The 17,665-nt window shown below is 35.6% G+C and overlaps 1 protein-coding gene across 2 annotated transcripts in view; it reads left to right on the forward strand.

Moving 5' to 3' along the window:
• The window catches only part of ADAM10 (ADAM metallopeptidase domain 10), a 133,616-nt gene that overhangs the window by 100,511 nt on the left and 15,440 nt on the right, over positions 1-17,665 (forward strand). For both annotated transcript variants that reach the window (XM_043555321.1, XM_043555322.1), the window contains exons 9-14: positions 3,005-3,168; positions 9,174-9,357; positions 14,360-14,510; positions 15,321-15,504; positions 16,217-16,325; positions 17,357-17,577. In XM_043555321.1, the coding sequence (XP_043411256.1) occupies positions 3,005-3,168; positions 9,174-9,357; positions 14,360-14,510; positions 15,321-15,504; positions 16,217-16,325; positions 17,357-17,577 (1,013 nt within the window). The remainder of the gene's footprint in view (positions 1-3,004; positions 3,169-9,173; positions 9,358-14,359; positions 14,511-15,320; positions 15,505-16,216; positions 16,326-17,356; positions 17,578-17,665) is intronic.

Genomic DNA, 17,665 nt, shown 5'->3' on the forward strand with positions numbered 1-17,665 from the left:
ACATCAGAACTAGTTGCAGTATTTTTTACAAAATTAAACCATAACTGAGGACTGGGTGTTACATGGAATTGTTAAATCAACACCTAAACTAATATAACACTGTATGTTAACTGTACTGGAATTAAAATTTAAAAAAAAGTCAGTGCACTATTGCCAAAAAAAATTAAACCATAGCCTATAAAATTAAATTTAATGTTTTATTTTTTTTCTGTTAATTGAGTTAATATGTTAATAGTTTGTAACAAATACCAAACTTTTCTGTAAGTGATAGTTATTAAAACCGAAAGTAGTTGTTAAGATGTTAAACAAGGTGTGAATTACTGTATTTCAGAAAAGTACATTTGAATTTATGTATGATCATCCCTTAAATGAGATAGACCTTAAACATACAGAAAAATATATTATCAGAGTTTTTAATACTTGCTATTTATTTCTTCTTTTTTTAACTGATAAAGATTTACAGTGTGAAGTCTTCTATGCTTAATTCAAGTTTGACAATACTGCATTGGACCAATTTCCATATGACAAATCTTCACTAAGGCAGGATTTTAATTTACTATTTGTTTAAAACTATAATATGTAGAGGATAATTACTACATACAGAGTGCTATTCATATCTTTTCTAGTCTGGAAATAGTGATACAGTCCTTAGGACTCATCTCAAAAGTAGAAGTAGCATAAGAAAATATATTACATATTGTTAAATTATTTGCTGATTTCTTTCTGTTAAGATTTCTTTGTAGAAGAGGTAGTAAGTTTTGAATATCATAAAGGTTCTCTAATTTTTGGTGGTTAAAATCTGCATAGGCCCAGTCTTTCAGTTTACATTTCTGTGAAGCATGTTATTTCCTAACTTCTTCCTAACTCCTATCATAACAGTAATTCAGATTTATATTTTGTTGCCATATATTTTCTAATGTTAAAAGGAACAGGGCAGCAATTGTAGTGTCATGACATTCTTGCAAATCTATTTTGAATTGCCATCTATTATATGCTTTATTAAGGATTATAAATATTAGATTTTTTTAATGGTTTATTAACTTGGTTGTAACTTTGTGTATAGAAAGCTAATTTGAAATAATTTGATCACTTATCAGAATATCCTAACATTTGATTGTATTTAAATAAAGAACAAAGAGAGAAACCTTTTACATGTGAATTCTCACTAAAAGTCTTTAACAGAATTTTAAAAAGAACTGTTCTTCTCAGTATAATATACATAAAGATGGGTTGGTCAGCCAGTTTCTGATTTTCCTGTTGTTGTTTTTCTAATTTCTTATGTTAACTGCTTTTAGATGTGCAAGTACTTTCATTTTGATATTAAGCTTTAAAGTTCCTATTATTGCAGAGGTGAACTACAAAATGATTTAATATGTATAATAAAGTAGCAATATGGCTTCACTTTTTTTCTTTTTATTTTTTTAAGTTTATTGATTTATTTTGATAGAGAGCGCTCATGCATGTGTATACACCCAAGCAGGGGAGGGGAGGGGCAGACAGAGAGGGAGAGAGAGAGAGAGAAAATCCCAAGCAGGCTGTATTAGTGCAGAGCCTGACTCAGGGCTCGAACTCACAAACCGTCAAGATCATGACCTGAGCCGAAGTCAGACACTCAACTGACTGAGCCATCCAGGCGCCCCAGTGATACGGCTTTTCTTTTAAAATTTGAAAGTATTCTTGAGACACATTGGAAAATGATAATTCAATTTTTTGAACTTATTTTGAAGAAAATTTCAAACCTGCTAAAAAGTTGCAGGAATAGTACAGTGAACTCCTGATATATTAGTCACGTTTTTTCCACATTTGCTTTATTCCCCTTCCATCCCACCCTCTATCCATCCATTCCTCCTTCCTTCCTTCCTTCCTTCCTTCCTTCCTTCCTTCCTTCCCACCCACCCCCTTTTTTTATTACCTACTGGACATAATTCTTTTCTTTTTTCCTCTGCTTTATTGAGGTGTAATTGACAAATAAAATAGTAAGATATTTGAAGTGTACAATATGATGATTTGATATTCATATACATTGTGAGAGGGTTTCCTCCCCTTGAGTAACACATCCATCACCTCACATATTTATTTGTTTATTTTTGTTGAGAATATTTAAGTTCTACACTCTGCAAATTTCATTTGTACAATATAGTGTTATCAACTATACACATCATGTTATATATACATTAGCTACTTAGACCTTATTCCTTCAATTTTTTAATTTTTAATTTTTTTTAAAAGTTTATTTATTTTGAGAAAGAGAGTGTGTGCAAGCTGGGGAGGGGCAGAGAGAGAGGGAGAGAGTAGACTCCATGCTATCAGCACAGAGCCCTATGTGGGGCTTGATTTCACAAATCATGAGATCATGACCTGAGCCGAAACCAAGAGTCAGATGCCTAACCAACTGAGCCACCCAGGTGCTCTGACCTTACTCATTCTATAACTGGAAATTTGTACCCTTTTACAAATCTCTCCCTGTCCTTCTCTTCACTTGCCCACCAGCCCCTGGCAACCACTAATTATTTTCTCTTTTAAAAAATATATTGTGTATTGCCTTTCAGGATAGTGAATTACATACTCCTATGCATCACTGCTATTATTTGTAGAAGTGACTTTTCAGAATCTACTTGAGCATATTTTGTTCAACTTTCATTTAAATTAAATGTAATTTTTTAACATGAAAAGGTATATAGGCTTTGACAGCATAAATACAGATATATTCAGATTTAACAGAAACTTAAATACTTGTTTTGCTAAATTGATGGGAGCAAAAATTGGGGAATACTTCGATTATGAAGAACATTTTATTAAGGGCCTTGTTCTACATCCTGGCACTTCCTTTATGTGTACCACTAAAACTTACTTGAAATGACTTCCTAATCTTGGACTAAAAAAGCTTCTGAGTACTTGATATAAGTGGGATATATAAAATGTTTTAATTTAATATAGCATATATTAGAAAGTTATTTTGAGGGGTAAATAGATGCTAATTTGGCCATCTTCTGTTCTGAATTAGGAAGCTCTGGAGGAATATGTGAAAAAAGTAAGCTGTATTCAGATGGTAAGAAGAAGTCCTTAAACACTGGAATTATTACTGTTCAGAACTATGGGTCTCATGTACCCCCCAAAGTCTCTCACATTACTTTTGCTCATGAAGTTGGACATAACTTTGGATCTCCAGTAAGTATTGTCTAATTATTTGATTTTCAGAAAGTTACTAACCTAGCTTTTATGTTGAATGATTTGTTTGTTTGCATTGAAAACAAGTACATGTGAATGTTTAGGGATTTTTTTAGTTGAAGTATAGTTGACTGATGTTAGTTTTTATATATTGGAACACACAGTAATGTCCTTGACAATACGGAAAGGGAGGAAGGTAGAATATTTGTGAGTCAAATAAGAAGAGTAAGCATAACAATGCAGGATTCTATGAAGGCAAGGAATTTTGTCTGTTTCATTCACTTCGCTGTCTGCTGATCCTAGAACAGTGCCTGGTATGTGATTCATTCAAATATCTGCTCAGTGAGGATCACTTTTCATTGTTAAAAGTACATTTTGAATGTTGCAAACTTGGAGTGTTTTTTGTTGTTTTTTTTTTAATTTTTTTGCTTGGTTTCTGTTAAAACGTTACTGTGGTTTAGTAGATTTATCTTGAGTGTGGAGTGGAGCGCGGTATTTAAAAATTTTTCAGTATGAAAAATTGTAACATACAGAAAAGTAGAGAAAGATGGTACAATAAATTCTTACATGCCCATCGTCCAGAGCAGGCATCAGCACTTCTTCTGTAAAGAGACTGCTAGTAAGCATTCTAGGTTTTGGAGGCAATACATGTTTTTCTGTTGTTTTTACAATTCTTGAAACACGGGAAACCATTCTTAGCTTACGCCATATAGAAATGGGCTATGGGCTGCCAGTCTCTGATTTAGATGCAACAGGTATCAAGATTTTGCCACATGTCCTTTCTGTATTTCTTTCTTTTTGTAAGGTATTAGAAGCAAATTTATTCATCCTTACATATTTCAGTATACATTTCTAAAGAAATAAACATTTTCTTACATAACCATGATGTGGTTATGATACCTGATAGAATTAACAATTCTTTGGTATCATTTAGTCCTCAGTTAATTATATTGATGTTCAGGGGACCTAAAGCTTAATGCACACACAAATACAAAATACTGAAAGATAATCTCTTTGTGATTTTGGTAGGCTTATTAAATAACAAATTTGAGAAAATTTCATTTGACAGCTATACATGAATTCATTTTACTTGCACCATATCACTTAAAAAAATGGAAGTTTTCATGAGTTTAGAAAAACAGTAAATACTTGGAGCTTCACATCCTCAAATGCACTTCTCTAATTTTCTCCCAGTTTGTAAACTGGAAGTCCCATCTCATTAAGTTGCAAGCCTTTATTCTTCTAAGTCTCTATTAGAAATTGATAGATTATTATCAATGCTCTTGGATAAACTGTTTAAAATGTGTTCAATCTCTCTACTTCTTGATTGCTTCTATGATCTGTTCTTTTGTTTGTTCTGTTCTTGAGTTCGATATATATTTTTTTCAATATATATTGAAAGCGTTATAGAGGTTCAAAACCCAATGTGGTTTCTCTTTATGTAATCGGACTATTGTTTATGGTTAGTTTGCTTTTTCAAGGGCAAGTAAATATTCTCTTTTCTCTCCCAGTCCCTTTGATTCCAGCCCTTACTAGGGGAGTTGTGGTATCCTTTAGCTACTGCTCTGTCCTTTAGTCTAGGGCCTCCCAATTTTTAATGTGCATACAAATTACCAGGGATCTTAAAATACAGATTCCATTTCCATTGGGGGAGGCAAGTTTCTGAATTTTTAAGACACTCTCAGGTGATGCTGTAGCTGCCCCTGGTCTGCAGACCACATGTGGAGTAGGAAATCTATAATCTGTTCTCTTCATTTCCTGTGTAATCTGTTCTCTACCCAGCTGCCAGAGATTTTCTTTTTTTAGTATATTAATTTCATATTACTTAATGCTTTTTGTTTAATGGATAAATTGGTCCGCATTCTTTGCATAGTCTGCTATCTTTTCCTCATACGAGATTACTTTTAATGACTCTACCATGCTCAATCACACCCCATTCCTATGTGGGGTAAATATTTATAAGTACTTTAATAGAGCAGCCAGAACCATAAATTCCTGAGCCGATCCCCTTTGACATCTTTATCTGAAATCTGTCTTTATCTCTCCTGTTGTACATCTGTACTTTGTCAGTGCTACTTTCTCTCTGAGTGGTTCACACTGTCTCTTTTATTTATTTATCTTATCCCAAATCTTTACTGCACACCTGTTGTTAACCATTAAAACTTTGGGAAGTTATAATCATAATGACACTAGTTTCTGTCTCTCAGTATGCAAGTTATGTGTTTACTCTTACCAAAGTAATCGTTGTCTAGGTTATAGTTCTGATTGTTTTGATCATGTCACTTGTGTTTACAACCTTATGTCCTGTACCTACTAATATTGCTGATACAGTTTCCTAATCTTAGCATTTAGGGCTTTCCATCATTTGGGTTTAAGTATATTTCCAGTGTTAACTGCCTTCTCGTGTCAAAATAAGTAATTTATAGTCCTTGAAAATTTTCCTTCTGCCAGAAATCCAGTTCCTTCCCATCTCTGCCTACTGAAATCTTGATCCATGTTATTATGTAATATAAATTGATATAGCCCCTTTTTCAGTTACTTGTCAGTAGATATCAAGACCCTTAAAATGTTTGATCAGAAACTACCACTGGGAATCCAACTAAAAGAAAAATGCAGAATCTGCCAAAGATTTATGTACATTAAAAAATAAAAAGTACCCACTGCAGTTTCATTTTTAGTAGCAAAGAATTTTAAGCAGCCTAAATGACCCCACAATAGGAAAGTATCCTGGAATGCTCTGCAATCATTTAAAAATCAGTGCTTGCCTTATACTGTTAAGCTGAAAGAAACCATGTATGTAACTGTACAAATGGTATAGTTCAAATTTTGCATTAAAATATGGTATGACTAGGTACAAGTCAGGTCAGAAATACTGTGGACCGAACTGTTAATAGTAGTTATTATGGTTGGTTGATTATGATAGAAAATTTTAATCTATATTTTCTAAATTTTCTGAAAGAGTATGTATTGTTTTTACAGTCAGAGAAAAGTTTTTCCGTTTTCTTGTCAAACTAAGATTAGAGTTTCTTTGTAAAACTGTTTGAACTCTCAGCACTTTTTGGGGTACGGTCAAGATAGCCTGTATATTCTGTTGTATGTTTTGATTATTGGTGTGTTTGTTTGTCCCCTGTTGTGAGGATGACAAATACAAATAGCTGGTAGTCTCGTTTATAACCTGTTACTCTTTCCATTGCCATTAAGAATGATCGATTACAATGTCCTTTGGGCTAGTTAAGTAATAATTGATTAGTGATACCTGTTTGTTTGTGTGTATGTATATAAGCAAGTAAATAAGCAAGCAAGCTCTGTGCCCAATGTGGGGCTTGAATTCACGACCCCAAGATTAAGAGTCACACACTCTAGGGGCGCCTGGGTGGCTCAGTTGGTTAAGCGTCCGACTTCGGCTCAAGTCATGATCTCGTGGTTTGTGAGTTCCAGCCCCGCATCGGGCTCTGTGCTGACAGTTCACAGCCTGGAGCCTGCTTCGGATTCTGTGTCTCCCCGTCTCTCGGCCCCTCCCCTGCTCATGCTTTGTCTGTCTCTGTCTCTCAATAAAAAAAAAAAAAAAAAAAAAAAAAAAAAGTCACACCCTCTACCAACTGAGCCAGCCAGGTACTCTTCATTAACCTGTAATGGATTTATGGGACAAAGAGACTAGGCAGGGATTTCAAAATATGCTATCTCTTTAAAGTAGATTGTAAGGCCTTTAAGGGCTAGGGATAGTGCTTAACTCATCCTTGTATTTTTATATTCTGTTTTAGTTCCTCCTAGAATACTGGACACATGCTAATATTTATTGAATTGAAATGTATAAAATATTTTGTGATAATATCAAGAGTTATACAGTTTTGGGATTTATTTTCTTTTTCTAAAATTCTAATGCTGAGAATAATTTCAGTGTCCTATATTATCATAAACCAAATTGAATTCTATAGAATGAAAATATAAAGCAAGCTAATATTGGAGAACAGTAAAGAATTGTTAAATGCTGAATGTATTTTCAGGAGAACAGCAGGAGGTATCATAAAGAATAAATGTGATAGTAGAGGTCTTATTTTTAAGTTGCTTTTTAAGTTGCTTCAAGGGTTGCCTGGCTGGCTCAGTTGGAAGAGCATGTAACACGATCTTGGGATCGTAAGTTCAAGTCCCATCCTGGGTGTAGAGATGACTTACATAAAATAATAATAATAATAATAGTAAATCTTAAAAAAAATAGTTGCTTCAGATTAGGGAGTAGAAAATGAAAGTAACTTAGATGGGCTCCAAGAAGAAACAGAATGCCCTTGGGCATTCTTTCTTTCTGGAGGGTAGAATTGTATTCAAATGACAATTTAATTAAATAGAAGAACTTTACTCTAGGACCCAAATATGTTCACCCTTTCTGACAAGTTCTGCATTGTTGTGTGAGGAGCATTGTGAGGTTTGTTTGTTTGTTTTTTAATGTTTGTTTAGTTTTGAGACAGACTGACAGAACAGGAGTAGTGGAGGGGGAGAGAGAGAGGGAGACACAGAATCCAAAGCAGGCTCCAGGCTCTGAGCTGTCAGCACAGAGCCCGAATGCGGGGCTCGAACTCATGAACTGTGAGATCATGCCCTGAGCTGAAGTCCGATGCTTAACCAACTGAGCCCCCCAGGTGCCCTGGTTTGTTTGTTTGTTTGTTTGTTTGTTTGTTTGTTTAATGTATACCTCCTGGGGGAGGAAGGAAGGAGGGGGAAGCTTCTGTGATCTGGTAGTATTCTGTTAGTTAATCTCAGCACTGGTCACATAAGAATATTTACTTTGAGAAAACTCATGGAGCTATAGTTGGTACTTTGCACTTTTCTGTATGTATCTGATACTTCAGTAATATTTGCCAACACCATAAATATTTTGTGTACATATACATGTACGTCTCCTGTTTTATTCTGAAAACAGTGTTTTAGTTTTACCTCTTAGCTTTTCTTAATTTTCATTTAAAAATAGCATTTACTTATCTTTTTTATGTACTTAGTTAATAAGTCAACTCTGTTAGATGTCTATCTTGTATGTACTTAGCCTCATGCCATTCTCTTTTGTTTCCTGTTTTTCCCCATCTCTGTCTTCTCTGAACTAGTCATAGTAAGGAATGTCATATATGTTAAAGAATAGTCATTTTAAGTTTATATTCCTGTTACTAGTTTTGAAAGTAGGCAAGCTTATTTTTTTTCATTTTTATTGTTTTTAATTTTAATTCCAGTGGAGTTAACATACACTGTTATATTAGTTTCAGGTGGACAATACAGTGATTCAGCAATTCCATACACTACTCAGTGTTCATTGTGATAAGTGTACTCTTAATCCCCTTCACCTATTCCATCCACACCCCCCTGCCCACCTCCCCTCTGGTAACTATCAGTTTGTTCTCTGAAGTTAAGAGTCTGTTTCTTGGTTTGTCTCTCACTTTCTCTCTCTTTCCCTCCTCTCTTTGTTCATTTCTTTTGTTTCTTAAATTCCACATGAGTGAATTCATATGGTATTTGTCTTTCTCTGACTGACTTATTTCACTTAGCATTATACTCTCCAGCTTCATCCATGTTGTTGCAAATGGCAAGATTTCATTTTTTATTGCTAAATAATATTCCGTTGTATATATGTACAACATCTTTATCCATTCATCTGTCAGTGGACATTTGGGTTGCTTCCATAATTTGGCTATTGTAAATAATGCTGCAATAAACATAGTGGTGCATGGTGAACTTATTTTTGATAGACTTTATCATGGTTTGTCCTCCATTCTACTTCCTATTTACAGAGCTATAAATTGTTGTGGCTAGACCTGCACTCATTTTTCCTTCCCTTCTAAGACAGGACCCCTAAAAGAGCAAATTGTTTTCCTTCTCACAGTCTAAAACAATTGTAGGATCTTTTTTTACAGGAGAGTCCACAAGCTTCCATTGTTCTTCTGGTGAGAAAATTACATTCAGTCAGATGACCCGAAAACCTTATTTTACTTCCTGTTTATGTAACTCTATATTCTGTTTGGCAGCATGATTCTGGAACAGAGTGCACTCCAGGAGAATCTAAGAATTTAGGACAAAAAGAAAATGGCAATTACATCATGTATGCAAGAGCAACATCCGGGGACAAACTTAACAACAATAAATTCTCACTCTGTAGTATTAGAAATATAAGCCAAGTTCTTGAGAAGAAGAGAAACAACTGTTTTGTTGGTATGTATATTTTCCCAACATATATTTTCAAACATTCAGAAAATTTGAAACACCCATGCACCTACCATCTGCATTTAATAACTATTACAACTCTGCTGTATTTACTCTGTCGCTGTTTATTAACTTATCCATCCCCTCCATCCATGTTTTTTGTTGTAAAGTGGATTGTAGACATAAGTGTACTTCACTCCCAAATACTTCAGCCTGTATAATTGACTAAAGTTCAGTATTCTTTGTGGTTCTTCTTTTTTTTTTTTAAATTAACATAAGTGAAATGTTGTACCATAAGTCCACCATTTAATGAGCTTTGACAAATGTATTTACCTGTGTAACCTAAGCACCTATCAAAATAGAGAATATTTCTGTCACTCCGGAAAGTTCTTTCATTTCCCTTCCTGGTCATTTTCTTCCCCCCAGGACACTCTCATAGGCAACCATTATTCTGATTTATTTAACTATAGAGAAATTTTGCTTGTTTTACTTCATATAAGTGGAATCATATGGTTTTTATTCTTTTGTGGGAAGAAAAACCTTATGCTGCTTTCATTCAGCATATTTTGAGATTCATCATTAGTGTTTTGTTCTATTTTATTGCTTAGTATTGCATTGTATGAATATATCACACTTCACTCATCCACTCTTCTGTTGATGAACACCTGGGCTCTTCAGGTTTGGACAATATGAATAAAGCCACCATGAAATTCTTGTTTTCTAATGGTAAAGAAAAAAAGGTATAAAACATGTATGATATAAATAAAATAAATAGAAATAAAAAATACACAAAATGTGTATCTGAACTAATTTTAAGTTATAATTCAGTGGCATTAAGTACATTCACAGTGATGTGCTACCATCATCACTATTCATTTCCAAACTTTTTCATCCCTCCAAATAGAAATTGTGCAATCACTAAGCAGTAATTCCTGCTTCCCTCTCTCCCTAGCTCTTGGTAACTTCTAATCTATTTTCTGTCTCTGAATTTGCCATTTCTAGGTACCTCATATAGGTGGGATCAGACAATATTTGACCTTCCATATCTGGCTTATGTCACTTAGCATGCATTCAAGTTGTAGCATGTATCAGAATGCCATTCTTTTTATGGCTGAATAATATTCCGTTATGTGGATATACCACATTTTGTGTGTCCATTCACCTGCTATGCTTCTCTTGTGGCATTTAATGTGTTCTAAATATTCTACCTTGTATTACGTGTGTTTGGGTTCCTGTCCTGTTTGACAAGATGTAAGTTACCTGAGGGCAAACACACCTCCCTCCGTCCTGCTAATTCCCTCACTATTCTCCATTTCTAAAATTTTGTCACTGCAAAAATGTTATATAAATAGAATCACATAATATTTAAACCTTTTGAGATTGGCTTTTTCTCACTCAGCATAATTCCCTGAAGATGCATTCAAATTGTTATCTGTATCAGGAGTTTGTCTTTATTGCTGAGTAGTGTTCAATGGTATGGATGTTCCACAGTTTGTCTAAACCACTCACCTGTTAAAGGCTGTCTGGGCTGTCTTCAGTTTCTGGCTATTATGCAGAAAGCAGCTATAAACATTTATGTGCAGGTTTTTTATGAGAACATAAAGGTTTAATTTCTCTGGGATAAGTGCCCCCAAATCCAGTTAATGGATCAAATAGTAATTGTTTGCTCTTATTTATACAGAACTCTCAAAGTGTTTTCCAGCGTGGACGTATTAGTTTAGATTCCTATCAGCAATGTATAAGTGATCTGATCTCTCTGTATCTTTGCCAGCTTTTGGCATTTTTACTGTTTTTATTTTATCCATTCTGATAGGACAGTGATATTGTGTTGTGGTTTTTGTATTTGTATTTTTTCTGGTGAGTAAAAATGTTGATCATCTTTTCATGTCCTTATTTGCCACCTGTATATCTTCTTTGGTGAAATGTCCATGTTTCGTGGCCATTTCTCATTGGGTTTTTTTCTGTTGAGTTTTAAAAGTTTTTTTTTTTAAGTGTGTTTGTTTGTTTATTGTGTGTGTGTGTGTGTGTGTGAGAGAGAGAGAGAGAGAGAGAGAGAGAGAGGGGGAGAGAGAGAGAGAGAGAGAGAGAGAGAGAGAGAGAACACCAGCGGGGAATGGGCGAGAGAGAGGGAGACAGAGGACCTGAAGCGGGCTCTGTGCTGACAGCTCAAACTCACGAGCCATGAGATCATGACCTGAACTGAAGTCAGAAGCTTAACCAGCTCAGCCACCTCGGCGTCGAGTTTTAAGACTTCTTTACACAGCCTAGATACTAGTCCTTTGTCAGATATTGATCTGCAAATATTTTTTCCCATTCTGTAGCTTGTCATTTTATCCTCTTCCCAGAATCATTCCCAGAAAAATAAAATTTTGGTCAGGTCCAAATTTCGATTTTTACTTATTTTGATTGGCTTTTTCTTTTAAGGCCTTCTATTTGTTTTAAAAGGGCATATTAAAATTACACTCATGTTACCATTGTTGTTATCACTGGTAGTTTCTCTAAAACTTCTTAATGTAGAAGTGCTGCAGAGATTGTTCATTTGTAAACCGGGTTTTCACAATAAACTTTCTGATTGAAGTGGTCTTTTAAAAATGAGATATTGTTGGGGCGCCTGGGTGGTGCAGTCGGTTAAGCGTCCGACTTCAGCCAGGTCATGATCTCGCGGTCCGTGAGTTCGAGCCCCGCGTCGGGCTCTGGGCTGATGGCTCGGAGCCTGGAGCCTGTTTCCGATTCTGTGTCTCCCTCTCTCTCTGCCCCTCCCCCGTTCATGCTCTGTCTCTCTCTGTCCCAAAAATAAATAAACGTTGAAAAAAAAATTTTTTTTAAATGAGATATTGTTTTATAGGTCTTATGGTAGGAAAATTTCTTAAATTGTAACGAGATATGTATATATTATAATTTTTGCATTTAAATTAAATTAAATTTGCTCCCCTATGTGTTATAGCTTATTTGAGGTAATATTTCTGTGTGAGATAAAAACCAATGTGTAGTAAATATTGCATCAGAGGTTTTCTAACTTGATCATTTTTCCTTTTTTCCTGAATTACATGTCACATGAATTCTGAAATGATTATTACTAGACCTTAGAAAAATCATTTTTATTTACTTGGTATATATGTCCATGTGCATGCTTCTAGTTCTAGAGAACAAAAGAGGTGGTATAAAATGAAAGAGACGGATAGAACTTCAGTTAGCTCTAAGATTTCCTTTAATATTTGATGTGGTTAAGGATAAGAATGCACTTTCCAAATACAAAGCTAGTCTTTCTAGAGTAGTTTGGATTCAGATATGCCTTGTGTTTAAGATGTGTTCCCTTCTATTTACTCAGTTCTCAATTTGAAGCCTACAACTACAACAGTTGTGCTACAACTGTTTCCCACATTGATTTGATGTAGCAGAAAGAGCAGAGCATCACATTTTAGATCTCAGAATCCTGGGTCTGGTCTGCTATTTGCCCATACTGGAGCGTGTGGTTACAGCAAGTCACAGGCTCTCTGAAACTTCGTTTTCTTTTCAGTAAAGTGAAGACATTTGATTTTTATCATTTCCCTACAGATGGCTAAAGTTCTGTGATTTTATGAACTTAAAAGAGTAACATTCCTCTTTCGATTTTAAGCCCCATTGACAAAATTAAAGAACTTTAAAAGACCCTAAAATTTTTTCTAAAATTATTCACCATGTTTAGACCAGACTGTCTAACTTTAATGAGCCAAGATTTGATCCAATATGGCTAGGCTCTGTGGGAATACAAAAGATATAAATAATATGTGGTTCTTCCCTAAAGGAGCTTGGGTCTAGCTGAGGAGCAAAATTAACATACGTTTAAAAAATATATTTGTTGGCTAGGATACAGTCAGCCAAACACAATGTGGGAAATTCCATTAGACAAAATGATCCAATTTCTTTAACAAGTAAATAGTGTAAAAATAAAAAAAACAGAGGGAGTATGTTGTTATATATTAAAAAAACATATGACACATATCAACCATCCACCAAAAGTAGGTATGGGGTTGAGGAGCCTTGTGTGGAACTTGGTTTAAATAAACCAATTGTAAAAAGACAGTTGAGGAAATTGAACATGGATTGGCTATTAGATGTTATTAAGCATATTGTTAATTTTGTTAGATGTGATGATGCTATTATGGTTAGATTAAAAAACAAAAACAAAAAACGCCTAACTCTTAGATTCATCCTGGAGTATTTACAAGAACAAATAAATATGTTAGGTGGAATTGTTTATAGCATTTTGTTGATAGTTGTTTAAGCTAAGTGGTACATGGGAGTTCATTGTATTTATTTCTTTACTACTTCTAATGTGAGTTTGAAATTTTTTGTTAATACAAAAGGTTTAATTTTTTCTGGGTGATAAAGCACTAACTTAATTCATATTTGTGTATGAATTACACAATATGTAAATAGTGCAGTCTTTGTTTAGTAAAGTTGAATGTGGCATGGCCTAAATAGATATTACCATTCCCAGAAGGAACCTTCGAGGGGACCAGGGGGACCATAATGTCAAATTGTTTTACTGTAAGAAACTGAGGCCCCACAAAAAGGAAGTGACTTGCCCAAGGCTACATTGCTAGTTAGTGACTGAGCCACTGTGAGAATTGAATTTACATCTCCTAATTTCTAGATTCCTGGCTTTTTCTACTTTTTGTATTCATCAAGTATCCCTTCTTCCTTTGTAATGAGGCTCTGAAGAGTTTGTGGATTTTATTTTTTTTATTTTAATTTTTTCTAACGTTTTTATTTATTTTTGAGACAGAGAGAGACAGAGCATGAATGGGGGAGGGGCAGAGAGAGAGGGAGACACAGAATCGGAAGCAGGCTCCAGGCTCTGAGCCATCAGCCCAGAGCCCAACGCGTGGCTCGAACTCACGGACTGCAAGATCGTGACTGAGCTGAAGTCAGACGCTTAGCCGACTGAGCCGCCCAGGCGCCCCTGTGGATTTTAAATCAAATTAACATGTGCATACAGTGCTTACTTTGTTTTATTTGTTGTCTTCAGAATCTGGCCAGCCTATTTGTGGAAACGGGATGGTAGAGCAAGGTGAAGAATGTGACTGTGGCTACAGTGACCAGTGTAAGGACGAGTGCTGCTATGATGCAAACCAGCCAGAGGGGAAGAAATGCAAGCTGAAGCCTGGGAAGCAGTGCAGGTACCTGGCCGGTTCTGGTAGTGCTCGTGCTCCTGTCAGTCATCTGAAGGCACTTAGGACTGATTTAAAACTGACATTAAGAGATGCATATGGTTTTGAAACTTTGTCTTTATTTGCTTTTATTTATTTTTCCAGAGTAGAATTGGTAAGTGCGCTGTGGTTGGCAGATGGAGCTGCTTGTAATTGTAACTTGTGTGGTGGGTGTTAAAGACATGCAGGCATGCTCAATAGAGTACACACTGTTTAGTTCCTAACTTAAAAATGTGACTGTCATCTGTATGTTTAGAATCTTAACTTTAAATATTTAGGAAATGAGCATTTCATAGACTCTTGTCATTAGTGTCGTATGATCATTTTACTTGTCAAACTGGCTTTGGTAGTGATAGATATAAGCTATAGAATGTTGTTTGTGCAAGACTTTTTAAATGGTTGGTCTGTGTACCTAGTTTGATTTTAGCATATAAATGTGAGAAAAATTGATGAATTGACCAATGTATGATGTGCTGTGAAAAACACTTGATAACTCACCTGATATTAAATCCATTTGCTATTGTAGCATTTCACTAGAGACAAGTAGAGTAAGACTGTTGAATATAGTATGCATTGATTGTAAAAATAAGACAATCATTTTTTATTTACACTTATAAATGTTGAAATTTAGCAGCCTCTTAGTCCAAAATTTGAAGTTTTATACCAGTAACCTACTTAACATTTAAAAGATGAGATTGACGATTTAAAAATTAGGACCATATCTATGTATATAGGAAATATCCTAGTCATTTTCTTTAAACACTTCAATGTTAATTCTAGCCCAAGTCAAGGTCCCTGTTGTACAGCACAGTGTGCATTCAAATCAAAAACTGAGAAGTGTCGGGATGATTCAGACTGTGCAAAAGAAGGAATATGTAATGGCATCACAGCTCTGTGCCCAGCCTCTGATCCTAAACCAAACTTTACAGACTGTAATAGGCATACACAAGTGTGCATTAATGGGGTAAGCATTTGACTTATAAGCTTTTATTTAGTTTTATAAAACCTGCTTTTTCAGAATAATTGTTTGTCATTTAAAGCTGCAGAGTTACAGCCATTAATCCCAGTCCCTGTTTCAATAAGAGCCCTGTCTGTTTCCCCATAAAGCCATGCATGTATCATGTGGCATAAGTGCCTGGTAGCATTCAATTAGTTACTGACTTACCTTTCGTCTTTCCACTGCATATGTTTGATGGTCTCTAGAGAAAAATAGTTGTATGACTAGGCACATGATTTGTACTGCTTTTGAGCTTTATAAATTAGTTTTTAACAGCCCATATAAAAGAACTCTTCTGGTCATTTTCTCTGTGAAGTGTTTAAAGCTTTCTTGGCTAAATAATCACTTTCCTGTACATGAGGAAAATTTCATTTTTCTCGTCTTACAAAGGAGCAATAATCAATGTAAAATTGATGCTCATCTAATCTCTTCTCTGTTTTTGTTTTGTTTAGATTTTTTTTAAGTTGTCATTTCTTTGAAAGATTTCCTGTATTTTTTGCACTTACCTCTTTTTCAAATGTGTTTATGTGATCCGTTTCTGATGCTAATCTATGCTTGCCCCCCCACTTTTATTTCTATTTAATTATATTAGCATTGGACGTGTATATTTGTCTATTACTATGAATTATAGGCTTGACTGTATAGGGATTAAATAATTTGTCTTTTATTTTTCTTTCAGCAATGTGCAGGTTCTATCTGTGAGAAGTATGGCTTGGAGGAGTGTACCTGTGCCAGTTCTGATGGCAAAGATGATAAGGAATTATGCCATGTCTGCTGCATGAAGAAGAGTAAGCTTTTAAATTTTTTTTTTTTCAACATTTATTTATTTTTGGGACAGAGAGAGACAGAGCATGAACGGGGGAGGGGCAGAGAGAGAGGGAGACACAGAATCGGAAACAGGCTCCAGGCTCTGAGCCATCAGCCCAGAGCCTGACGCGGGGCTCGAACTCACGGGCTGCGAGATCATGACCTGGCTGAAGTCGGACGCTTAACCGACTGCGCCACCCAGGCGCCCCAAGAGTAAGCTTTTAAAATGCAAGAATATAAAATCTGTTTCAAAACCTAATTGTTTCCTAAAAAAAAAATTTTTTTAAGTAAACGCTACCCCCAGTGTGGGGCTCAAATTCACGACCCCAAAATCAAGGGTCATTTGGTCTACTGACTGAGCCAGCCAGGCACCCCATTTTTCTGCTAAATTTTAAGGATTAAAGTTTGATATCCAGTTTGGACAGATAATTTCCACCTAAACCAATCCTCCGTGGAAATTTTCAAGTGTGGTGCAGCATTGTATTTCTAGTATTATCGTCCCTACAGTGTTTTAAAAACGATAAGCCAGACAAAAACCTTCCAGCTTTAGGGCAATAATTAGTATAAAAACTGTTAGAGGGTTTTAAAGCCATTGTAGGTACTAAGTCAAGAGTTGCTGGCTATTTGTTTATATATGTATTTTTTAAAGTTTATTTATTTATTTTGAGCTAGAAAGAGAACCCAGCGGGGAAGGGGCAAAGAGGGAGGCGAACAGAGGATCAGAAGTGGGCCCTTTGCTGACAGCAGAGAGCCTGATGCTGGACTCAAACTCACGAACTGTGACATCATAACCTGAGCCAAAGTCGGACACTCAGCCGACTGAGCCACCCGGGCACCCATATGTTGTATACTTAAGGCAAATTACCTGTGATGTTATCTAGCCTAACAAATGAAAGTCTATATAACATGTCATGGTAATGATTTTAGGCAGTTTTTTCCTTTCCTCCCTCTCTCCCCAGCTAGCCTGGTAGGAAATCTGACCTTCAACTTATATTTGGCACTTCTTTTCCAGTGGATCCATCAACTTGTGCCAGTACAGGGTCTCTGCAGTGGAGCAAGCACTTCGTTGGTCGAACCATCACCTTGCAACCTGGATCCCCCTGCAATGATTTTAGAGGCTACTGTGATGTTTTCATGCGATGCAGATTAGTAGATGCTGATGGCCCTCTAGCTAGGCTTAAAAAAGCAATTTTTAGTCCAGAGCTCTATGAAAACATTGCTGAATGGATTGTGGTAAGTATAGTTTTTATTTGTAAAGAAACCTTATCTTAAAATGGTTTTATCATCATTTTACTTGGCCAGAGGTCACCAACGTTTTGAG

Source organism: Prionailurus bengalensis, chromosome B3, assembly GCF_016509475.1.
Source record: "Prionailurus bengalensis isolate Pbe53 chromosome B3, Fcat_Pben_1.1_paternal_pri, whole genome shotgun sequence".
Classification (NCBI taxonomy): Eukaryota; Metazoa; Chordata; class Mammalia; order Carnivora; family Felidae; genus Prionailurus; species Prionailurus bengalensis.